Source organism: Vitis riparia, chromosome 4 (assembly GCF_004353265.1).
Source record: "Vitis riparia cultivar Riparia Gloire de Montpellier isolate 1030 chromosome 4, EGFV_Vit.rip_1.0, whole genome shotgun sequence".
Classification (NCBI taxonomy): domain Eukaryota; kingdom Viridiplantae; phylum Streptophyta; class Magnoliopsida; order Vitales; family Vitaceae; genus Vitis; species Vitis riparia.
In genome coordinates this window covers 7,940,493-7,967,328 of record NC_048434.1, presented here as the reverse complement: position 1 = coordinate 7,967,328, position 26,836 = coordinate 7,940,493, and the positions used below count along the sequence as shown (strand labels likewise).

Here is a 26,836-nt window from a genome sequence, read left to right as displayed (position 1 = left end):
TATACTTGATTCATGAGAAGTCTCAATTGTTGGATGTTTTCAAATCCTATAAAGTTGAAGTTGAAAATCAACTTGGAAAGAAAATTAAAGTTGTTAAATCCGACCATGGTGGTGAGTACCATGGTTGATATGATGGATCAGGTGAACAACGTCCAGTACCTTTTGTGAGATACTTACAAGAATGTGGAATTGTTCCTCAATACACCATGTCAGGGACTCCAAGTCAAAATGATGTAGTTGAGAGACGAAATTGGACCCTGAAGAATATGGTAAATCATTCTTCTTTGCCAGAATCACTTTGGGGAGAAGCCATAGAAACTATAGTTTATATCCTTAATCAAGTTCCAAGCAAAGTAGCAGCTAAAACCCCGTATGAGCTATGGACTGGAAAGAAGCCTAATATTAGGTATCTTCATGTTTAGGGTTATCCAGTTGAGGCAAGGCCATATAGGACTAATGAAAGATAGTAGACTTAAGAACAATAAGCTGCTACTTTGTTAGGTACTCAGAAAGGTCAAGGGGTTTTAAGTTTTATGATCCCTCGAGCAAATCCTTTTTTGAGACAGGCAATGCTAAATTCATTGAGGATGTTGAATATGGTGGAAGTACTAGACTTAGGAGCTTTGTCTTTGAAGAGGAATATTATTATTCCTATAATTGCAACTGAAAATGATCAGTAACTATGTCTAGCATTATTTAGGATGCAAATCCAGAAAATCTAAACACTCTTGAGTTACCTCCTACTCATGATGAAGAACTCTCTCCTATTCATGAGGAGGAACAACAACAACCTCAATTAGAAGTGTCATTAAGGAAATCCACTAGGAAGAGGAGAACAATGATTCCAAATGATTATATCGTGTATCTCCAAGAACATGAGTTTGATATGGGACTAGAAGATGATCCAATATCTTTCAATCAAGTCAAACAAAGTGTAAACTCCCATAAATGGATGAAAGCCATGAAAGATGAGATGAAATCAATGAAAGATAATGATGTTTGGGATCTTGTTGAATTTCTTGAAGAAGCAAAACCGATTAGTTGTAAATGGATTTATAAAACCAAACAGGATTCAAAAGGCAATGTCGAAATATATAAAGCATGTTTAATTGCTAAAGGTTTCACTCAAAAGGAATGCATTGATTATAAAGAGACTTTCTCTCTAGTTTAAATGAAAAACTCTTTTAGAATCATTATGTAGCTCATTATGATTTGGAGTTACATTAGATGGATGTGAAGATTGCGCTTCTCACTAGTGACATTGAAGAAACCATATACATGGTGCAACCAGAGAATTTTCAATCCAAAAAGTCAAAACATCTTGTATGCAAATTAAAAAAATCCATCTATGGTTTAAAGCAAGCATCTCATCAATGGTATCGAAAGTTTGATCAAGTGATTACCTCTTTTGGTTTTAACAAAAACACTGTTGATCAATGTATTTATCACGAGATCAATAAAAGTAAATTTATTCTTCTAGTGTTATATGTCAACGATATTCTGCTGGCAAGCAGCGATATAGGCTTGTTGCATGAAACTAAGAGATTTCTTTCAAATAATTTTGAAATGAAATATCTTGATAATGCATCATTTGTGTTGGGCATACAAATTTATCGAGATCGTTCTTGTGGTATTCTTGGCTTATCACAAAAGGCATATATTGATAAAGTGCTTAGTAGATTTAGCATGAAGGATTGTGCACTAGGAGATACCCCCATTGATAAGGGTGATAAATTTAGTTTGCTTCAATGCCCAAAGAACGAAATTGAGAAAAAAGAGATGAAGAACATCTCTTATGCATCAGCAGTAGGGAGTCTCATGTATGCTCAAGTTTGTACTTGTCCGAATATTGCGTATGTAGTTGGTATGATTGGCAGATATTTAAGTAACCTAGGAATGATCCATTGGAAGGCAGTAAAACGAGTCATGTGGTATCTGCAGAGAACAAAAGATTTCAAGCTCACATATTGGAGATCTGATCATTTACAGATCATAGGGTATTCCGACTCCGACTTTCATGGCTGCATTGATAGCAGAAGATCCACTTTTGAATATGTTTTTATGTTGGCTAAAGGAGTTGTCTCATAGAATAGTGTTAAGAAATCACTCATAGCTACTTCCACCATGGAAGCAGAATTTATAACTTGTTATGAGGCATCGAATAAAGCAATATGACTGCTGAATTTCATCATTGGATTACATATTGTTGATGGCCTTGAGAGACCATTAAGGATAAACTATGATAAAAACAAATTGTAGAATTATTTCTAAGAATAACATAAGCTCGTCAAAATCAAAGCATATTGACTTGAAGTTTCTAGTTGTTAAGGACAAAGTTTAGAGTTTTCAGGTGTCTATTAAACATACTAGTACAAACTTCATGATTGCGGATCTACTTACCAAAGGTGTACCACCTAAAGTTTTCATGAGCATGTGGCCCGTATGGGTGTGGTTCATCTTAGTGATGTGCTTGTGTAGTGGGAGTTTGTTAATTGATGTTCATCAATTAATAACATGTTTTTTTTTTTTTTATCAAACTTAAGTATTATTCTTACTTTACTTATTGAAAACTTTGAAATAAAGTTATATTCTTTTAATTGCAGTTTTGCATAAAGTTTGAAAGTGTGTTGAACTCTTTTGAGTTATAAAGTTGGACTAGTTAGAAATAGGCATGATTTGGGATCACATTACATGAAATTTCTATGCTACACATCCATACTTGATCTACGTTGTTGATTGTATTAATGTGGTGATCATTGATGGGTCTAGTTATGAAATATGTAATGAAAATCGTTTTGATTCTATATTGGTATAATTGATGGATCAGATTGTTTTGAGATGCTTAAAGTTAAAATAGCAAATATTGAGCTCATTTTTGTAATGTTCAATTGTTTAATGACATATGTGGCCCAAGTGGAAGATTATTGGATATTTTGATAATTATGGGCTTACATATTAATACATTATACATTAAACTATCTTATTTTTGGGTCTAATTAAATGTAATCAATTAAGTTAATGATGGGCCTTTAAAGCATCAATCTATATATACATATATATATATATATATATATATATATATATATAGAGAGAGAGAGAGAGAGAGAGAGAGAGAGAGAGAGAGAGAGAGAGAGAGAGAGAGAGAGAGAGAGAGAGAGAGAGAGAGAGAGAGAAACAGACAGACAGACAGACAGAGACAGAGACTGTATGGGCTTTGCAATGTGTATAGACCAATTTTATTTTATTTATTAATGATCGCCCAATAAATAAAATAAAATAATAAGGGGTATAAAAATGGTTATGGTCCCCAGTTTAAACGAGGGGAGATAGAAAAATTGTTTATTATTCATATCCCATTAGTGAGTGATTTAAGGCTGCAATACTCATTTCAGACATGGAAGACAAAACCTAAGTACATAATCTTAATGGACTCAAGTATGTCTTCCGATATTATTATCCTATAAATTTAACATGAGATTTTGACGTATTGATTGTCTAGATGATTAATTTCTATAATCATTCTGTATGATTTGTGATTCTTCAACAAAAATGAGACTTTTAATCCTACATAGCAGCCACACATTGAATCTTGGAAGGGCTGCCACGCATATCTTGGAGGGATTTCTCAATGTACAGTCGTGATTGTTTCGTGGATAGGAAATTCAAAAACCGAATTTTATGAAATGATCTAGTGGACACCGTTGGATTTCTTTAGCGTGGAGGACAAGCACCAGATTTTCATTGAAGTGGGTACTTTCAAATCTTTGGAAACTTGGATGACAACGCGTAAGTTCATGTTTTAATTTGTTTTTAGCTTAGTTTTAAATTTTCTCCTAGTTCAAATGTTTTTGAGATTTTGCTTCTTTAGTTTAATTAACCCAATGTGACAAAGATTGTTTTTTTTTTCTTTCTTGTTTTAATTTAGTTTGATTTATATTTTTAGCCCAAATGTGTTTGAGTTTTTAGTTCGCTAGATTAAATGATGATTCTATGTAATAAATTATTATTATTTTTAATGCATTTTGATTTAAATTTATTTGGAAGGTTTTATCTTTACGTTTAAATCTCAATTTAGTTTAGTTTAAATTTTAGTTTAGAAGTTCTTTTTATAATTTTTAGTTTCGTGAGATTAAAACGAATCCCGTGTAACAAAGATTCTTATTTTTAAAATTAAAGCTTCAGGATTGAGTTTAATTTGTTTTAGTTGGTTTAGAACCTTTTTGTTTATCGTAGTTCACTCTTCCTCTTTATGCAATGTTACGTATTTATTTCATATTAATTCTGCATGAAATATGTGGTGTTGGGCCAATTTTTCCCCTTGGGTGGAATCATGGGTTTGGTTGAAGTGTGTGATCCTCTCATTTACTCATTTTTATTTTCTCATTAAATTATTCAGGCATGTATTGACCGTAAACCAGCTTCTATAGAATATTATTTGCTTGAGTTTTAAAGTAGCAACCGTGTATTATTATTATTATTATTTTCTCTTATTTTCTTTCCCGTGAAATTCTTTCTCTTGTAAATAAACTAGAATTGTATTGAATTGTAAAAATTGTAAAAATTATTTCCTTCTTAATAAAGTCAAAGTGGAATATTTTCTTAAATTGAATTGTACTGAATCATTCATTTGCTAATAAAAGTAAACAAAAATTATTTTCTTATAAATAAAATTTTTTAAAATGTTTTTGTAAATGAAGTTAAAGCAAATTTGTTAAATAAATTGAAACTTTCTCTTGTAAATAAAATAAATTAAAATTATTGAATTGGAGATCAACTTTTTTTTTTTTTTTTTACTCAAACAAATTCTCGTGAAATATTTCAATAATGTGTTGTATTGTGGAAGTCAAATTATTTTCTAGTTAGTTTAATAATTTAATGTTAGTTTTATTTATTTTTCTAGTTTAGAATTTTTTTTATTTTTTTAGTTTGTTACTTTGATTAATCCATATGATAAAATTCATGTTTTTAGGTTGGTTTAGATTTAACTAGATTAGCTTTATTTAATTTAAGTGTTTTATTTTATTTTTTTAGTTCATTAGTATGGTTGATCTCATGTGTTAAAGTTTACATATCTAGATTCACTTTGATTTAGTCTTGATCCATCTTATTTACTTTATAGGTTTTTTAGCATCTTAGCTGCTTAGTTTAGTTAATCTCATGCTATCATTCTCAAGTTCCAAGTTTGTTAATTTAAATTTATGATTCATTATATTCAATTTATTAGTTTCTTAGAATCTTAGTGAATAAGTTTGAGTGATCTCACATTATGTTATTCATGCTTGAAATTTGTTGATTATTGGTCCTTAATGGATTCTATTCTAGTTCCTTATTTTTAGTTGATTAGCTTAATTGATTATATAAGGTTTTGATTGTTCATCTCAGTTATGTGTTTGATTGTTTTATATTAATTCTATATTAATGTCTTGTTGATCTAAAAACCTTCGCTTGTTGCATCAATGATCCTTTGTTTGATTTGATTTGTTTCAGGCCTTCGAAAAATGATGAAGTTTGCCCTCTATTCTCATCATATTATTTTAATTAGTTGTCAACAAGGATGGAAATATCGCTAATCACGGATATATCGGTACTTGAATTTTACGAATATATCGACAGATATTTTGGAAAAAAATATCGGTAAGCTTAAAATTGTTAAAAACTCATGAAAATGTAAGGAAAACCTCATAATAATATAATTAGAAGTATAATAGACATTTTAAAATTATTTTATTGAAAATTTTGATATATGTATAACATGATTTATCATATTTGATAATAATATCGTATACATCGATAAAAATATGAATTTTATATGTGTACATTTATTATTAAATTACATCTAATATTATGATATTTGATTATAATATGTCTAATTTTAAAATATATATTAATATTAAAATATGATCCATTTAATTCAATTGTATTAAACAATATAAAATAAATTATGATACATATATAATTTTTTAATATTTAATTAATTATTAATGATATTAAAAATATTATGAAGAAAATTATATAATTTTATATTTTTGGTAATTAATTAAAAGAAAATTTTGCATTTAATTGTAAAATAATTATAATTATTTGCTCTTTAAAATATTCTTTTAATATTTTCTTTATATAATGAGTTTAAGTATATATAAGTTTAGTGCACAATACATATTAAAAGCCAAGTTAGCCTAGATGGCAAGGGTAATGAACCCTAAATCTTTTGGTTTGGGGTTCAAATCCCCTTGGAAGCAAAATGGGAGGCACATTTTCCTCCTTGGTTGTCAAAAATGTTTTCTCTTGTTTTTCTTATTTTTTTATTCCAATTTTTTTTTTTTTTTTTTTGTTGATTTTACACAATTTTTATTTCCTCTTTCAAATTTTTTTATTTATTAGAATACTTTTTGTTTAAATGCATTTCAAAAAAAAAAAAAAAAACTTCAATTGACCCCACATTATGAATACCCTAAGATTAATTAAAATTGATGTCTCCTATACTGAAAGTTCAATTATGAAAACTTAATCTTGAATCATTTGAATTAGAAATTAATAATTCTTTTACAATTTAATTAGGTTTATTTTAACAAATTCAATTTTATTCAAATCAATTTTACACATTCTCAATTCAAGAAATCATGTAAAAAGAAATCATTTAGATCTAGTTTGACAACTTTTATAAATCAATCATTAAAGACGATATCTGAAATACTATAAAAGTTGTAGTAACTCTTTCTTTAATTTTTCTTAATTAGAATTTGACATCTCTTTCTCTAGTTTTGGACAAAAGAGAATCGTTGTAAATGTTAATATCCACTAATACAACTCCACACTCAAAAATCCCTTTGAATGTATTATCATATAGGTCAAATATATACTACCTATTTAGTCGATACCATCAATGATGTGGAAGTAATTCAACTAATAGAAGAATATACTATCATGTTCATGTGATAAAACCCATGAAAAAAATATATATTCAATCTTTATATTCACTAGGGTCACATGTTATTTGTTACACACAATAAAGAATCTAGGTTACAACTGATTCAATCTTTATATTTACTAGGGTCACATGTTTTTTGTTACACACAATCAAGAATCAAGGGTTCTAAATCCCAACAAAAATCTTTTTCTTTTTTTTTTTTTCTTTCTGAAACTAGGACTTTATTTGTGGCTTTAGTAGGGTACACAACTAAATCTAGGGCTTCGGTTCAACAATATGATTAGGAAAATAAAATAAAATAAAATAAAATAAAAACCCCACTTCTAATTAAATCTATGGTTTTTGATGAATTGAGAGTTTGTTTTGATTTTTACCCTTTCAACAACATTTTGCACATTTTTTTCAAAGAGAAGACAGACAGTTTTAACATTATAAGCCACCATTAACCAAGGTTAAAGGAAAATCATAAGTGAGATCACTATAATTTCATCAAATAGAAGGGAGGTTTGTGTATTTTTCATAAATCTTAGAGTAGGGAAGTGTAATTTTCCTTATATTTTTACTTGAGATAACATATGACCCTATCATAACTCAAATTTCAAGTCATTAATATTTTAGTAATGGTGTCACCCTCGTACTTTGATACAATAATAATTTTTAAATAATTAAAGAGTGATCTATATTTTGTACTTAAAAAAAATAGATAATTATTAATTTCTTTGAAATTTCAAAATTTTTCCTCTCAAAAAGTAATAAACTATTGAAGTTTTCTAACCGTTATTTTTTTTCTACTTCATCCTTAGACTGTTTCTAATATTTTTTTAATTTAAATAATTTTTTTTTTTAACCAGTGCCTTGTGGTATTTTGATTATTTAATTAGAGCAAACCCTTGCCCTCTTACATTGAAAGCTCTTGGTCTTGCATTGAAAGTAGAGGGAATTGTGTTTTGGACCAATTAGGCCCAAAAATTAAGATTTGACTCATAAAAATTGCATAATTTATGGGAAAGATATAAAATGTGAAAAGACCAATATATATTTCAAAACTATTTTGACTATTTTCTACCACAATATTTAACAAACTTTTTTATCTTAATTTTTTTTAATAATTATTTTGAAAATTTATTATTTTTAGAAAACTAATTTTTTTTTTTAAATATATTCTAAAAATATATCATTTAAAAAAAATTATTTTGACATATTTTTATTTATTTTTTATATACACAATTTTAAAAATATTTTTTTAAAATAATAATAATAATAATTTATTTTTGTTTTTTTGGAAAATGGTGTATTTTTTTTTCAAATCACTAAATTAAATTAAATTTTAATTGAGATTTATAAAAGAAATAAAATTTAAATTAATGTTTTTTTACTCTTTTTTTTCATAGTCAATTAAAGTCATTTTTGGAAAGATAAAAAATTCATATCCTTCTTCTCGATTTTCACACTTCTTCTAGGTCTTGGACTTAAATGGTGAACTTATATAGACCAAAACTTAATTTTTGGACCCAACTAGATCCAAAACACAATTATCCCTTGAAAGTATGTATCTGATTGTTTGTTTTTGGTAATCCCAATCACTCACTGTTTAGTCTAACACCCGCACCACAGCCCGAATTTTACTTTGAATTTTAGTAATTAATTTTAGTAATTTTGGCAAGATTAGTAGGGGGAGGGGGAACGTACACAAATGGAAACCCAAATTCTTTTACTTGTATAAACCTTAGCCTTGTCATTACCATGTCTACATTCATAACAAAGCTTTCTTTGTTTCATTGCGACACAATCCAATACACTTGCAATTCTTTCCTAAGGCCTATATTATTGGCGGTTAATAATTGATTTTTCAATGGACTACGATATATATCCTTCAATATCTTCAATCCCATATATATTAATGCAACCTTATTTAATTATATGATTACCAAGAGCTAGCTATCTGAAGATTTTGTTTCTTCATCAGCTTGATGATTTTACTCGCAGCCTCCCGGAGCGAATCCAATCCTCCCTCCAGCGACGTCGTACACCACATCAAATGTCTTTTGCTGCACATTTCCTAGGATGGCAATATCAGTGGCATCACTGTTTCCCGCAAAGGCTAGGCAAACTTGTGATATGTTCAAAACATAAAAGATCCCTGAGGGATCTAAGTCCATCTCGGCACCATCACTGAAGTATAGATTGATCTTGGGCACGTCCACCGTGTCATATTGGCTAAAGTCATAGCATGTGTCGAGTATGGAAGCTGGAGATGCCTTTGGATATTTAGACATCTGTTGCTGGAAAGATGCCCGCAAGTCAGAATATGCTGTTGGGGGCAACCGACTTATGACTGTCCCCGAGTCTATGATGGTGCCTGCGGTGGAAAACACCGATGCTGATGTCGATAATTTGCGTCCCCCTACGCTTATCGCTATCAAATTCAGGAAGTAAAATGAGGGGCCCTGTGAGTTCACCAAGGATGGCGTAAATTTCACTGCTTTAGAGGTTCCACCTCCACTTCCAAACGTAAGATATCCAGTTGAGCTACTGGTGGATGGGAGACAGTAGGAGAAAAGTTTGCCATACTTTTGAGCTGTCTGAGACACAAGGGATAGAGCGTTTCGCCCCAGCCCTATCAGCCCAGCTACGCCAACAAATAGGCCACGGTTGTTTTGGCCGCACCCGAATAGGAAATTATTGAACACATCTGTGGATGTCAAGGCAAGCTTATCTTGAGCGAAGAATCCAACAGAGTAGGACTGGTCACCATACTGTATGCCGTAAACACAAGTGGAGGCTGAGCAGGAAGGAGAGTTGCCGGTGCCGGACTTGAGTTCATCGCATGTGGGTGAGCTACAGGAGATGTTGGTATAAGATGTGGACTTGGAGGGGTTGAAGATGGGTTCTTGTTGATGGTAGCAATACCCTGCGCAAGGCTCACATTGAGTCCAAGTGAGGTCACTCCCAGTGTCAAATATGAAAGTGAGGTCTCTCTTTGGTGTGCCGAGGCCTACTGTCACAACGTAGTTGCCTGTGCCAATGGTGCTTCCAGACTTGCTAGGTAGAGTGGCCTTAGAGCCCTTCAATTTGCCTCCATCTGCAGGGTTCTTGGCTAGCCTTGATCGAATTGAATTGACCCGAGACTCGTCTTGGTCGAGCATCTGTGTGCGAGACGGAGAACGACCCTTGTCTTGGCTGAGTTTTGAGCATGGTCCATGTTTATGAATCACTTCCAGAGATGCCCTTTTGTCGTCACCTAAAAAATCCAAGAACATCATCATATACGAAAGGACAATCAATCAGAAAATATATTCACAAAGTTTCTAATAATCAAGTGTTCGATTCGGATGTCCAAATCAGTCTTATTACACTACTAAAAAGATGTTGAGGGTCAAAATCACCATTGAGCACACGGGTCAAACTCCTCACAGGTTTAAGAGGCAACAACCCCAAAATTAATTTTTTATTTATTAAATTACGAATTTATTCCTATCATATTTTAACACCTTTGTAATTTTGGATTTCGTTAAATAGAGAAGTACATGTGCAGCTGTAATTGAAAGGAGAAGAGAGCTTTTATCATTCTAACTTTTCATCCTTATTTTAATTAATAGGATTCTAAGTATTGGTGTACTTCAGATCAAATTAATTGTCGAACTACGTTAAAATATTTTATCGAATTCGTTGTGCTACTATCTATGTCACTTATTATGTAAAAAAAATTAAGGAATTAATTCCCATCCATTTCAATGGTCTCCTTCAGCTTCACAGGCTGTAAAATGGAAGTCATCTATTCCACCAACACACTATGATAAAGAAAACAAAGGGCATGGAAACTTCATTGGTTTTGTTCATCCATTGGAGGCCATTAGTTCTACATGTGAATATGCCAGTTGTAGTAGCTGTCTTGCATATGTAAATTTGTGTGCAAGCAAGTCAGACTCTTGCAAAGTGAGGACAAGGTGAGACCACCTGTGATCTTGACCTAAAAGGCAGGTGGTTTTCTGCCAAAATCATGGGTGGTTAGAGAGGTTTGTTCCACAGTACTATTCGAGTCCTTTTCCTAGATCAGCCTCTTTCTTTCTTCAATGAATGAGTGATGGAAGCTTTCTCCTACTTTTTTTAATACAAATCAATATAATAGTATCTTCAAATATATTTAGTAAAAGAAATCATCATCCATTCAATTATTAGATGAATAATTCCAAAGTCTTATCATTTTCAATAAATAGTAAGTTCTGATACATTTGATCATCCCTTTTATTAATTTTTCCAATGAAATTAAAGTAGTTTTTAAGGTTATAAGTAAAATTCAAGAACTCTCAATCACATCAAAAAAAGGGTTAGTTGTGAAGTAATTGAGTGCAACATAGACGCCAAACTAGAGAAATTAGAAAAATAACCCATAATCTAAAGCTATAATTGAAAAAGAAAAATGAATGGAAAATCATTACTTCAAATGGCCTCTTATGGATGAATATGAATGAGAGAGAGAGAGAAGAAGAGATAAAACCTTTGGGAGAGGGGCTGCAAACGCTTGAAGGCATCAGAGAAGTGATATGGACATTGTGAAGAGTACTGGGTGTTGAGAGTGCAGTCTTTCTTCCTTGAAAAGCAAGGCCTCTCTTGGAGGAAAGAAGAGCTGCATACAGGAGAAACTGCAGGAGGAAGATGGTGGAAATGGGAGTGGCCATGGATTTACCTCTCAGCTCTCGGCTCTCCCTCAATTATGCTCTCAGAAGCACTCTATTTGTCTTAGCCTTATACCAACAAGCTATACCCAATATATAGATTTTAAATACTCACACGTCATAACAAATTGAAGCCAGGACAAATGAATACTGGACAGGTGGCACCACCTACATCAAAATCTGTGGATCAGAAACCTTTTCAAACACTATTCTTAAAACTTAATTTTATCATAATTTTTTAGAATAATTGTCACTTATTTTCAAGGATAAAATTTTATTTTATTAATTAAATATAAAAAATAACTTATTATTCATAAAGGTAGTATAAATTAAGTTATCAAAATATTCTTCTTATTTTTAATTATTATTCAAATATTATAAAATAAAATAAAAGTTAAAAAATTCCTCACATCTGTTTTTAAAAACAACTTGTTTTTAAAATAAAACCCTAAAAAACTTCTGTTAACATAAATTTATTCAATGTATTTTTTAATTTTAAAAATTTATTATGTTTTTAAAAATAAAAAATTATTTTTTAAAAACACTTTTCAAAAACTACACCAATATTTTCCTTTGCAAAAGCAAATAAAATAGAGAACTTTATATAACCCAATTAAAGAAAAAAAAATGTACAGTGCCAAAGTACAGATCCATTGCGTGATTGATGCTAGAGTAGGTTCCACCAATGAATTAATAAGAGTTTACCTCTGACCAATGGATCAAATTGGTCTATAATGTAGAAGGTGTGTGGCCTAAATCTTTTCATTACTTTATTTGAAAAAAAGAGCATTCGCCTCGCCTGCTTTCCAATCGGAAATATCCATGAATTATATTGGTGTGACCAATTACCATACGTTCTTGACCAACCCATGATTATATATAGAGTCTAAGCAAGACCCACCTCCACTTGCGAGGCCATCAAAACTATCATAAATGAAAATGACATTAGACCAACCATCATATTATAAACATTTTTTTTAGAAAAAATTAAGCAAAAATAAAATATCTTAATTTCATTCATGTACTTTGTTCTCTCTCATCCCATTGTACCTTCAATCCATGACTTAGTATTGAACCGGTATGAATTTTTATTAGAAAACAACCGTATATTAGCATTTTCCAAATTGATTTTAATTGGAATCACAACATGATTCATCTTGCGTTTGGGTGTGGGGCGTGGGGCGTGGGGTGTGGCCCCAAGTTACCGTGTCCGGGGGGCAGTTGACGAAAGCTGGAGTCTGTCAGAGACTCCCACAAAGGCCAATACTCAATAGTGATTAGATTCATGCCTTCCCTAATCCTAAGTTCCTATTCAACTGCCTCCATTTTTCATTTCTGTTTCTTTTCCTTTTCCCCAATAAGTGTGTTACACGTACCCCCCATAGATCATGTGGATACTGATGTTTACAGTCGGCTTACAACAAGACATGACTGATGAGAAAAAACTTTGGAGTTCTCCTCAATTATTTAATTCTTCAGTCTAATTTTAACCAAATTTTTTTAATTTCAAAACATCAAAGAATTAGAATGTTTCCATTTTTGCTATATAAAAAAAAAGGTTTAGTTGAGAATATTTTGCAAAATAGATTTTAAAAAATAATTTTTGAAAATTAATTTAATTTTCAAAGTAGTTTTTTTCCCTTTTAAAGGTTTTTTAAAAGTAAATTTTATATGTAATGTTTTGTTTCAATGATTCTTAATAATTATAGAATTATTTTTTAAAATAGTTTTTTAAAAATTACCAAAACAATTTTAAAAAAATTAAATTAAATTTTCAAAAAATACTACATTTTCATAACAAATTTTGAAAAAAATATATTTTCTATAAACTTCTTTTTCGAGTCTAAAAAGCAATTCTTAAAAATAACTTTACCTGATAATTTTGAGTAATATTTTTTAACATGAGAAGACCTTCACGCCACCCAATATTTATAAAATTGGGAAGAAATATCAAATGGGGAAACAAACATATTAAATTATCAATTTTTTCCAAAAGCTTAAACTTGTAAAATTTAAACTCAATATACATATCATATTCCTTAACACCCTCCCAAGGTCCAATACCAAATAATTACAAGGAAAAAATAAAACAAATGAAGAAAATGTACTAATTTATATTTTTTTTTCTCACAAGAGAAAACAAAACACTCATGTACTAATTTAATTAAGTTGATTAAGGTCTCTTTGGAATAACCGAGGTTTTTTAGTTAAAACTTGAAATTGAAGTCAAAAGTTGAGTTTCTAAAAAATAATATTAATATCGTAAAAGTTTATTAAACACTATAGATTTTTTTTTTTTTTTTTGCATAAATCAAAATAAACTTCTATAAAAAAGTAATATTTTTTTAGCTTCCATATTAAATTCCCTTTTTAATTTATAAGCTCTTTTACCAAGTTGGTTAAACATCATATATTAAAACTTTTATTGAATTTTTTTTTTTCAAAAAAAAATTTGGACTTTGATAAATGTTTTTAAAAATAGTTTTCTGTTATCCAAAAAAAAAAAAAAAGCGTTCGACAATAAAAAAATTGTTTTATAAAACAGTTTTCAAATAATATCTTTTAATTATTTTATTATTTTCACTTGTTTTTTTAAGATTATTTTAAAAAATAGTTATACAAACATATATAATAATTAAAATTAAAATATTAGATATAAAAATTATTTTTAAAACATATTTAAAAATATTAAATAAGGATTAAAAAATTTTAAATTTCTAAATAGATTTTTGTTTTATAAAACATTATAAAACAATTTTTAAAAATTATTCTAAAAACCTAATTTTTAAAGTTATTTTTTAAAACAATTATCAAAGATATCCTTAACTTCTCAAATTCGATCCAAAATCAGTTCTTAAATTGTTTTATTGAATTATAATAAGAATGTTAAAATAAAAATTGAAATTGAAAAAAAAAACTTTTATTATTGAACCATTGAAGTAACATTGACCGTGACATCCGGGAAGGCGAAAACATGTGAAGCCGTTGAATAAATAAATGCAGAGGCTGAAGTGTGTACTGGGTTTGAAACAAGTCAACATATGACAGACCACCTAAATTTTTTTGTGAGTGGGTAGGCCAACTGGACAAATATATCTTTGTCATGACTCATGGCAACTGGCAATCATTTTTATTTTTCTTAAAGCTTTTAAGAGTTGTAGTGGCCACAAATTTTGGAACCCTTTCTTTTGTTCACACTCTTTAACACCTTTTTTAATTCCCATTTGCATCATAATTTAGGGAATTGGTGGAGATAGAAATATTGTGACGCTGGACTATTTTATTTATTTATGTTTATTATCATATTAAGAGTTTTTTTTTTCTTTTCATTTAAATGCTTTCATAAACATATCAAGAATAAAAAACGTTTCTGAAAAAAAAAAATCAAATATTTCTGTGGACCCCGCATTTTGGCTCATGCGTTTCCCACTCGATGACAAACTCGATTTTACTTTGAAAATGATTTTATATTGGTTAAAAATGACTTGGAGTCGCCACTTATTTTTTGTTTTATTTTTAAAAGGGTAAACAAAATAAGAAAGAAAAACCCCAAGTGTGACTCCTTATTTTGGAAAAGACGGTCTGCGAAAAACCGGATCGGGATCGGGGGTCAGATTACTTATCGGGAAGGTACGGTGAAAGACCATAGCACCCCTCTAAGTCCCTAAAGTCGGGTCTCTACTGATAAAATGAAGCTAATGTGGCAATTGATGAGTAAATCAATGAATACTCACATCAATCATGCATATATAAGAATCAGAATATGTATAAGAAAAAGGTCAAAATGAGCAAATGCATACCTGGACCACGGACCGTAATGCGCTATCATGAAATAGGGTTAGTGCATAACGAATAGATATAAAATATAGCACACCCGCCACCAAATTGGATAATAAATCATCAAGCGTCACGTTTCAGTTCATTCAAATTTCATTTTTAAAACTCGGATCTCGGGCCTCCGCCGAAAAGAGAAACAAAAGGTTATTTGAAAACCATAATAGAATTAAGACTATTCGATGGAAGATTGTATTTTTTTATTTGAAATTTATTTGAAAATTGAGGTCTCGAAAACTATTTGAAAATTGGAGTCTTGGGAATTAATTTAAGAATTGGAATTTTGGATGTCAAATTTGAAAGGAATTAGAATTTTAGAAATCGGAAATTAAGTTCGGAAATTGGAATTAAAAAAAAAAAAAAAATGTTTAAAAATGGAATTTTGAAATAAATAAGTGGAATAATAATAATGAGGACGAAAATAATGATTAAATAAATGAATGGGAATGCTGGAATTTTTGAAATTGGAAATTAGATTTAGAAGTCAGAAATTTTAAAGAATTTGTTTAAAATAGAATTTTAAGATAAATAAACAGACTATTAGTGATTAAATTAATGTGAATATGAGAATTTTCAGGATTAAGAATTTAATTTGTAAATCTGAAGTTTTAAAGAATTGATTTAAAATGGAGATAAAATACTAATGATTAAATAAATTAATGAGAATATGAGAATTTTCGGGAATAGGAATTTAATTCGAAAATCAGAAGTTTTGAAGAATTTGATTTAAAATGGAGTTTTGAAATAAATAAATAAAATACTAATAATCAAATAAATTAATGTGAATATGAGAATTTTCGAGAATAGGAATTTAATTCGGAAATCAGAAGTTTTGAAGAATTGTTTAAAATAGAATTTTAGAATAAATAATCAAAATAATAATAATTAAATAGATTAATGTGAATATTGGAAATTTTGAAATTAGAAATTAAAATCGGAAGTCGGAAATTTTAAAGAATTGTTTAGATGAAATTTTAGAATAAATAAATAAAATAATAATACTAATGAAAATAATAAGGATTAAATAATTAAATGTGGAAATTGGAGTTCCGAAAATTAGAAATCGAATTTAGAAATCGGGATTTTGAAGAATTACTTGATGATAGAATTTTAAATAAATAAATAAATAATAATAATTTGAATAAATTGATGTGAGGATCTAAAATTTCAGAAGTTGGAATTTAAATTTAGAAATTAGAATTTTGAAAGATTATTTTAAAGATTGAATTTTAAAAATGAACAAATGAATAAATATCGATGATTAAATAAATTGATGTGAGAATTAAAATTTCGGAATTTGGAATTTTAAATTTAGAAATCGGAATTTTGAAAGATCATTTTAAGATTGAATTTTAAAAATGAACAAATGAATAAATAACGATAATTAAATAAATTGGTGTGAGAATTAAAGTTTCGAAAATTGGAGTTTTGAGGTTATTTGAAGATGATATTTTAAAAAAAGATGAAATTTGGGATTATGGAACTTTTGGGATATTAGAATTAAAAATTGAATTTTGGGAAAACTAAATTTATAGTTAGAGTTTTAAAAAACTATTTCGAGAATTAAAATTTGAAGAATTAAAATTAAAATATTGGAATTTTAGAAAATTGAATTTCAGATCTGAAGTTTCGTAAGCTGAATTTAAAAAATCGCATTTTACGAGATTATTTCGGAAAGGGTACGTGTATATATATATATTCTTAAATAAAATAATTAACAAATAAATAAATAAATAAAATAAATGAATGAATTCGGAACGTTGAGATTTTTAAAAGAATTACTTGATAACGGAACTTTCAAAAAAATGAAAATTTTAACATGAAAAAAAAATGGAATTAAGAAGATGGCACCTGGGAGAAAAGAGAAAATAACAAATAATAAACACTCTTGAGGCCTACGAGACCTATGCCACTAATGAATAAAAAAAATAATAAATTCATGTCTTTGACTTTTATCCACCCATTTCTCTAAACATGCCTGCCATGCAATATATTCCTCTTTCCCCTTTTTTTTTTTATTATGCACCTACTGCCACTATGAAGGCTAGATAGATTCAGGACTTTAGAGGAGACTCACAGCAACCTGGGCAGCCATGCGTGCGCTGGAATGGGTATCAAGAGGGGGGTTAAATAGGTAGGCACGCACGCATGAGGACAAATGGGTATTAATTTGTTTAACTTCTTCTTTCCATCGTTGTTCAAGTCACCTTCCAAAATAATATAAATAAGGCTTGGAGTGGTTGAAATAGCCGAAATCTCTTCGGAGCAACTTTACTCTCTGATGACATCCAAAACCTTGAGGATCTGTATCTTCGCAAGGGGTCACAGCCAGATTTCCTCTCTCACAGTCCATGCATTTAACGCGGTCCAGGAACAAGGAGCAGCCACAACAAGCAAGCAATAATGGAAACAGAGCATGAAAAATAAGAGATGAAAATATCCTCAAATGAGACTTTATTCGTGGGTCATCCGTGAGCCCTCTGACTAGGTGAGAAGAACAATATCAAATGCAAATATTGGCATGATTTTTGGGGCATTTCGCAACAGAGATAAGACATGCTCAGATTAACAATGCCAAACATGAATGCACGGTTATATCTCAATAAGCAACAAGTGGCCTTCATTATCCACTCCAAACAAAACAACAAATATCCAAAATATCAATAAGAAAATGCAGAGGGATAGCAAGAATCCGAAACAAACCATAGCCTGTTGCATTCATACCTGAGGGAGTATTTTCCAGCAAGACCAGCAGTACTCCAAGCTTTTCTCCAGAAAACCCGTCCGCTACCCTGTTTTTTCTCCCAAGCTTCCAATGGGATCCGTCCCTCTAAAAGAAAACCTCCAGAATCCCCTCCATAAAAAAAAATCCACCAGCCCACCTTCTGATTTTTCAGAGCCCCCCTCTCCAACAGAGGAGCGCCAAAACTCCCCTTTTTCTTTCTTTTCTTCTCTGTTCCAGCCAGCTTTTTCCTGTCACCCTTTCCCTTCATTTCCTTTCAGCCGTCCTCGGGTCAGTCCTTCTCTTTTCTTTCACTTCCAGCCGTCCTCGGGTGGATCAAGAAAGCTGAAAGAAAAGCAACGAGAAAAGAAAAAAGCAACAAGAATAATAATAATAAAAAAAAAAAACCCACCTCTGCCACCAGTTCAGGGGGTCTACAAATATGCCCCTCTTCGGTAGAGTTCACAAGTGCAAGGAACATGAACACTAGAGTGAAAAGAAAGTGTGAATAGTGAGTGAAATGAAGTGAACTCTACCGAAGAACCAAGGAGACCCCCATAGGGACACCAGTGAGACATGAACTCACCCAGGCCAAGAGACAAACATAGAGGCCTTAACCCTAAAAGAAAACGAATGTATCAAAAGTGTCTTTGAAGCCACAACGAAGACCCAGGCTCCCTCCAAGACGTCCCCAAAAGTGGCTCGAAAGACCATATCAAGGATGAGTAGCAGTCGAACCACTCTGAAGCACAGAAAAGACTACACCCAAAGGAGACTGCCCTATGTGAACTACATGAGAATGAAGAGCGTAGGACATCTAATAACATGACCGAAGTACATGTCGTGAACTCAAAGGATCGTGTCATGAGTAACGAAGATGAAAGAGTGATGACAAGTAGGTGATAAGCACGGGGTGACAAGGTGAGGAAAACGAGGATAAACGCAAATCCATGAAGGCAACACGCGCAATGCTAGTGGATATGAATGTCGGGGCTTGTGACTCTAAATGATACAGATGAGAAGGAATGATTCTGAACGCCAAAACATGAAAAGGTGATGACTCAAGGTGCCTGAAGGGACAATGTACAATGGCTCTGGACGCCAAACTAAAGAAAGATGGTGGCTCTCTGAACGTCAAACTGAAAAGTGATGAAGGCTCCGAACGCCAAACTGAAAATAGTGATGGCTCTGAAAGCCAAAACTGAAAAGCGATGATGGCTCTGAAAGCCAAACTGAAAAGCGATGATGGCTCTGAACGCCAAACTGAAAATAGTGATGGCTCTGAACGCCAAAACTGAAAATAGTGATAGCTCTGGAAGCCAAATCAAAAAGCTAACTTCAGACATTAAACTAGAAGAAAAATGGCTCTGGAAGCCAAACAAAAAAAAAACTAACTCTAAAAGCTAAACTAGGAAGTAACAGCTCTGGAAGCCAAACCAAAAAGCTAACTCTAAAAACTGAACTAGAAAAAGTAATAGCTCTGCAAGCTAAACCAAAAAGCGAACTCTAAAAGCTAAATTAGGAAATAACAGCTCTGGAAGCCCAAACAAAAAAAAACTAACTCTAAAAGCTAAACTAGAAAATAACAACTCTGGAAGCCAACTAAAAAAACTAACTCTAAGCGCTAAACTAGAAAATAATGGCTCTGGAAGCCTAAACAAGATGACAATAATGGCTCTGGAAGCCTAAACAAGACGACAGAAATGGCTCTGGAAGCCTAAACAAGACGACAGAAATGGCTCTGGAAGCCTAAACAAGGCGATGGAAATGGCTCTGGAAGCCTAAACAAGACGACAGAAATGGCTCTGGGAGCCTAAACGAGATGACAGAAATAGCTCTGGGAGCCTAAACAAGACGACAATGATGGCTCTGGAAGCCTAAATAAGACGACAAAAATGGCTCTAGAAGCCTAAACAAGATGACAGTAATGGCTCTGGAAGCCCTAACAGGACGACAGAAATGGCTCTGGAAGCCTAAACAAGATGACGGAAATGGCTCTGGAAGCCTAAACGAGATGACAGAAACGGCTCTGGAAGCCTAAACAGGACGACAGTAATGACTCTGGAAGCCTAAACGAGACGACGGTAATGACTCTGGAAGCCTAAACAAGACGATAGAAATGACTCTGGAAGCCTAAACAAAACGACAGAAATGACTCTGGAAGCCCTAACAGGACGACAGAAATGGCTCTGGAAGCCTAAACAAGATGACGGAAATGGCTCTGGAAGCCTAAACGAGATGACAGAAACGGCTCTGGAAGCCTAAACAAAACGACAGAAATGACTCTGGAAGCCCTAACAGGACGACAGAAATGGCTCTGGAAGCCTAAACAAGATGACGGAAATGGCTCTGGAAGCCTAAACGAGATGACAGAAACGGCTCTGGAAGCCTAAACAAGATGACAGTAATGGCTCTGGAAGCCTAAACAAAATGACAGTAGGGGGATACCCTAGGTGATAACTCATAAAGATCGGTAAATGGGTATGACAATCATGAAATCAACACGAGACACAGCAAACCCAAAGAGAGGGGTGTATGACCCAGTGGAAAAGCGCTAAAGGGGGTATGCCCCAGTGTGACGACTCGCAAAGATCAAGAAATAGACTGAGCGGTGAGAAAGACCGCAAAAGATTTGGTGGACTCAAGGATGGGGGTATGCCCCAGTGTGGCATGCTGCTGCAAATCTCAATCCGCTGGGAATCGCTGAACAGGACTCTACGAGTCTCGAACGACGCTCTACTGAGATCTCATATCGCTGAAAAGCCCAGGAATAATGGTCAATGAGGCGAACACAATATATCTCGACCGAGTGATGGAAACTGTAACGGATATGTGAGAGAACAATCGCCTCCAAGGCTAAATGAGGGCAATATGCCCCAGTACGGCATCAGATGTACCCGATCTGTCCTGATGACCCGAGAATAACACCAATGGGACACGTAACAGATCTGATATGTACCCCACTGAAATGATGACGCGGGAAATCCGGGCACCAGAGACAACTCCATCCAGGAATCGCGACTATATCAAAGGGTATGAATCTGGCTGAATGACTCAAGAGAGGCTCGTCGGAGTATCCGGACAAAATGAAATCGATCATCGACCTGGCGTGCATCTCATAACCGTGGATGATCATGTAAACCAATGGGGATCTATAAATTTCGATCAAGATGGGGAATATGCCCCAATGTGGCATCAAGAATGTAACATGTCGAAAAAATCAGATGAGCTCAGATCATCTATGCCTGCAACCGAATCAAACCCACATATCGAAGAGGTGTCCCTCGGAAGGAAGCATGACGACACCTAAGCATCTAAAAGCGCGGGCCTGGCTAGATGGCTCTCGATAAGCCCCACTAAGGAATCATCGTGAGGATAGCGAATATATCGTCATCTCTGCATACATCTCGCAAATAAGGATAAGCATGCAACTCCCCCATGATCTGCAAATCTCATCCGAATGGAAATATGCCCCTGTATGGCATCGAAATGTATGATAGGTCGGAGATCAGACAGCATAGAATCATCTATCCTCGAACATGTGACCTCTGCGAAGATCCATAAAGATCCTCTGAAACGGAATATGTCCCAGTATGGCATCAGGTGCGCGACAGGTCCGAAGAACAAATGTAGTGAAGTCATCCATCATCGCACATGTGACCTCCATGAAAGTCCGTAAATCTCATCCGAAACGAAAAATATGCCCCAGTATGGGCATCAGATGCTCGACAGGTCAGAAATCGAGCGACATGAAATCATCTATCATCGAACATGTAACACTGGTCGTCTGAATCCATAACTGAATCATGCACACATCTCCAAGATGTACCTCCCGGATGGAGAGGCATGATGGCATCTAAGTGTCGAGAAGTGCGGACCTGGCTGGGTGGGTCTCAGGGGCTCTATAAGGTAACGATCATGTCTACGTCTCAGTGAGCATCCAGTAAGTGATGATCATGCAAGTCCGTGAGGATCCATGAACCTCTAATGAAATGGGATATGCCTCAGTGTGGCACCAGAGGTATGATAAGTCAAAAATCAGGTGACACCAAATCAATCATCGTCAAACTCGCGATCCCGGTAATCCGAACACAACTGAATCAGACCTGCACATCAAAGAGACGACCCCAGAAGAAGAAGCATGACGATATCTAAATATCAACCAGATCTCAATCACCTGTCCAAGTAGAGGCTGCCGAAGACGACATCTGATCCCATGGCCTCAGGGTGGTCTTAAGACACGGGACGTAACGTAGGCCAAGGTGATAGGGTGATAGAAATGAAAGGAAACTAGGCTCAAATACCCAATGATCAAAACTCATGCCCTCATATATGAAATGCAACATGTATAGTGAACCCCATGAGCCATGGACCTGAGGATGCCTAACATGAATATGATGTCGATAAGGAGACAAATAAAACAAAACGAACTGATAGTGATATGTGTAATGATGATGCGAAGTGAGTATCGAACCCGAGATGGGTTACTGTAAGGAGAGAATTAGATGTGAAGGGAATGAGACGAATCACAAGCAACGATAAAAACGACAGTGAAACAATGAATATGTGAAGAAAGGTGGTGATCGACTCAGATCAATCATGAAGTGAAGTCACATCAATAATGAATATAATGATGGAAAGGACAATGACTCGGAGTCCTTAGGAGAAGGTCACTCATCTCTCTCACAAACAGATAAGACAAAGCAATACAAATAACATGGGATCTCAGAGAGCTCACATACGAACTCTCGATAACGAACATACTCGATAAAAATGACCCCCAAATGTCAATATACATACTCAATGATCGAGAACACTATGCACATACACACACGTGCTTATTATTTTTCTTTCCTCTTTTTTTTTTTTTTTTTTTTTTTTTTTTTTACATATATACAAATACACATACCCTGAACATGAACAGATGAACCCCAAGGTGATGTCGATAACAGATGGACATCGACCCAAAACTCTCTCTAACGAGATGACCTTCTCGAACTAAGGATCTCTAAACCAATGTCCGTGAGATAGATGGCGGAAATGATGTGACTATCCTCCATGTGATGAACTGAGGAGGCTCACCACTCAGAGTGGAGAGAATATGAGACAAACAAATAGCAGATAGGATAGAAAGAAGAGATGAATAACACAACCAATAAGATGAGATGAAAATGCAAAGGTGCAATGATAGGAAAAGATGATGAGAAAAACATGCCCCTAGGTCCAAGGCTCATGAAACTCCCAAACAATGCATGCATACATTAAAGGGCCCCTATCCCGGTGTGAAAATGTGAGCAAGGCAATAAGAAAGAAAGGCTATAATACGCATGTGAGGCTCAATGGGCTAGCAACGGACTATGTATCACAAAGGAATAACAAGGTAATGGCTAACCGAAATGATGGCCACCCATCCTGCGACCATGGTCTCAAACATAGTACCTCTTTAGCTGATCCACATTGGTTGGCTCTGAGAATCGGTTTCCGTCTAAATCCATCAGCCATGCAGCGCCCTCTGGGGTCAACTCCCTGATGAAATAAGGTCCACTCCAGTTGGGTCTGAACTTCCCTCTAGGATCTCTGATCAATCCCCTGATGACTTTCAAGACTAAGTCACCTACATGTAGTGGTCTGGGCTTGACCCGCTTTTTGAAAGCGCGGGCCATCTTCCTCTGATATGCACGAACATGGTCTGCTGCTCTCAATCTCCTCTCATCTAGGAGATTGAGCTGATCAAATCGAGCCTGAGCCCAATCTGTCTCGGGAATCTGCTGCTCTAGTGCTACCCTCAACGAACCCATCTCAATCTCAACGGGTAGCACTGCCTCCATGCCGTATACCAATGAGTATGGTGTGGCGCCCGTAGAGGTGCGAAAAGAGGTCCGATAAGCCCACAATGCAAATGGGAGCTTCTCTGACCAATCCCGAGAAGTCTCAATCATCCTCCGTAATATCCTCTTGATATTCTTATTCGCGGCCTCTACTGCCCCGTTCGTCTGCGGCCTGTACGCAGACGACCTATGATGTCGGATGCTATATCGCTGCACCAAGGTGTCAACCTCTGCCCTGAAATGTACCCCTCTATCCGAAATCAACTCATGAGGGACTCCATAGCGACAAATAATGTGTGATCTGATGAAACTAGCAACTCCAGACGACGTCAATCTCGCATACGAAGCGGCCTCCACCCACTTGGTGAAGTAGTCGATGGCGACCAGGATGAACTCATGACCACTGGAAGATTTCGGTGAAATCTTCCCGATGATGTCGATACCCCATACGGAAAATGGCCATGGCGAAGTAAGTGCATGCAACTCGGAGGGCGGCACGTGAATGAGATCTCCGTGTATCTGACACTCGGGACATCTCTGGACGAACTGGCAACAATCCGTCTCCATAGTCAACCAGAAATAGCCGGTCCTCATGATCTTACGAGCCAACATATGCCCTCCCATATGCGGTCCACAGACTCCCGCATGAACCTCTCGCATCACTCTATCGGCAGAAGCCCGGTCCAAACATAATAGCAGCATCCCATCAGGTGATCGTCTATATAGCGCCTCGCCACAAATCACGAATCGGGCGGCCAACTGTCTCAATGCTCTCCTATCCTTGGCCGTGGCGCCTCAGGATATACGCCGAGTCTCAAAAAGTGATATATGTCGTGGTACCAAGGCAAACCATCATCTATCTCCATATCATCAATCAGACAACAATATGCAGGAGCAGACCTCGACTCGATCAACAATGGGCGAACAGTGGCATCCACAGGAATGTCAATCATGGAAGCTAGAGCAGCTAAGGCATCAGCAAACTGGTTCTGCGCTCTAGGCAGATGGGTATATCTCAAATCATCAAATCTCCCGACCAGTAGCTCCAAATACGCGTGGTAAGGCCTAAGCTTCACATCTCTAGTCTTCCACTCGCCCTGAATCTGTCTCAATACCAGATTGGAGTCACCAAACACCTCCATCTGTCTAATCCCGAGCTCGAGGGCTGTCTCTAACCCCAAGATACAAGCCTCATACTCAACAATGTTGTTCGTGGCAGGATGTCGATCCGAGAATGCCAAACGAACAGATCTGGGAATGTGATCACCATGAGGGGATATCAACAGGACGCCTATCCCGTATCCAGAATGGTTGGCTGCACCATCAAAGTACATGCGCCAACCTGACAGACTAGTCACAGCAGCGACATCCTCGTCTGGGAAGTCGTCGTCAATGGCCCTGCCATCGGAACTGGTAAAGAAGCTAGATGATCTGCGACAACGCTCCCTCTAATGGACTTCTGAGTGACATAATGGATGTCAAACTCAGTCAGAAGTACCAACCATCTCATGAGGCGACCGACCAAGGCGGGCCTGTCAAACAAATATCTCAGAGGATCTAGACGGGATATCAAGTGCACCGAATACTCGGTCATGTAGTGTCTCAGTCGACGAGTGGCCCAAACCAATGCCAAGCAATAACGCTCAATCGTGACATATCTCGTCTCGTAGTCTAGCATCCTCTTACTCAGATAATATATGGCCCGATCCTTGCCCGAATCATCGAGCTGAGCCAACATGCATCCCAAAGCCACGTCGGAGACGGATAGGTATAGGAGTAAAGGACGGCCTGGTGTAGGAGGCGCCAAGACTGGGGGTGACAACAAGTACTCTCGGATCCTCTCGAATGCGCGCTGACACTGATCATCCCAAACAGTGGGTTGACTCTTCCTCAAGAGTCGGAAAATGGGCTCACAGATGTCTGTCAATCTGGCGATGAATCGGCTGATGTACTGAAGTCTACCCAAGAAGCCTCTGACCTCTCTCTCTGTCCTCGGTGCAGGCATGTCCAGGATGGCTCTAATCTTGTCCGGGTCTACCTCTATGCCTCGCTCACTGACCATGTATCCCAAGAGTTTCCCAGAAGTCACTCCAAAAGTGCACTTCTTGGGATTCAGTCTCAATCTGAACTGTCGGATCCTCTCAAAGAACCTCTCCAGAGCTGCTAGATGATCTGATCTATCTCGGGATTTCACTATCATGTCGTCTACATAAACCTCGACATCCCGATGCATCATGTCATGGAAAAGTGTGGTCGCTGCTCTCTGATAAGTGGCTCCTGCGTTCTTCAATCCGAATGGCATGACTCTGTAGCAATAAGTACCCCACTCGGTAATGAAGGACGTCTTCTCCATGTCCTCTGGAGCCATCAAGATCTGACTGTACCCGGAAAATCCGTCCATAAAGGACAACATCGAATGACCTGCCGTACTGTCAACTAGCATGTCGATGTGTGGAGAGGAAAATCATCCTTAGGACTGGCCTTGTTGAGATCTCGGAAATCAACACAGACTCTCACCTTGCCGTCCTTTTTGGGAACAGGGACGACATTGGCCAGCCACTCCGGGTACTCGACCACTGATAAGAATCCTACACTGAGCTGTTTCTGGATCTCCTCTTTCACCTGCAAGCTCCAGCGAGGGTGTAATCGTCTCAACTTCTGCTTAACCGGTCTGGCATGGGGCAGAAGTGGCAAACGATGCTGGACGATAGATGGGTCAAGGCCGGCATGTCCTCATAGGACCATGCGAAAACGTCCAAGTATGCTCTGAGCAGCTGGATGAGGCTGTCCCTCTCATCAACAGATAAATCAGACCCGATCCTCAACTCCCTAGGCTGATCTGCGGTGC

General features: G+C 35.2%; 1 protein-coding gene across 1 annotated transcript; it reads right to left on the bottom strand.

Annotated features, from left to right (window-relative positions):
• Window positions 1–8,637: 8,637 nt before the first annotated feature.
• On the bottom strand, window positions 8,638–11,622 carry LOC117912160 (aspartyl protease family protein At5g10770-like). The gene is made up of 2 exons (XM_034826650.1): window positions 11,427–11,622; window positions 8,638–10,169 (listed from the first exon to the last, which is right to left on the bottom strand). Exons 1-2 carry the CDS (start codon window positions 11,605–11,607, stop codon window positions 8,905–8,907), a joined length of 1,446 nt encoding a protein of 481 aa, XP_034682541.1. The 5' UTR covers window positions 11,608–11,622; the 3' UTR covers window positions 8,638–8,904.
• Window positions 11,623–26,836: the final 15,214 nt, after the last annotated feature.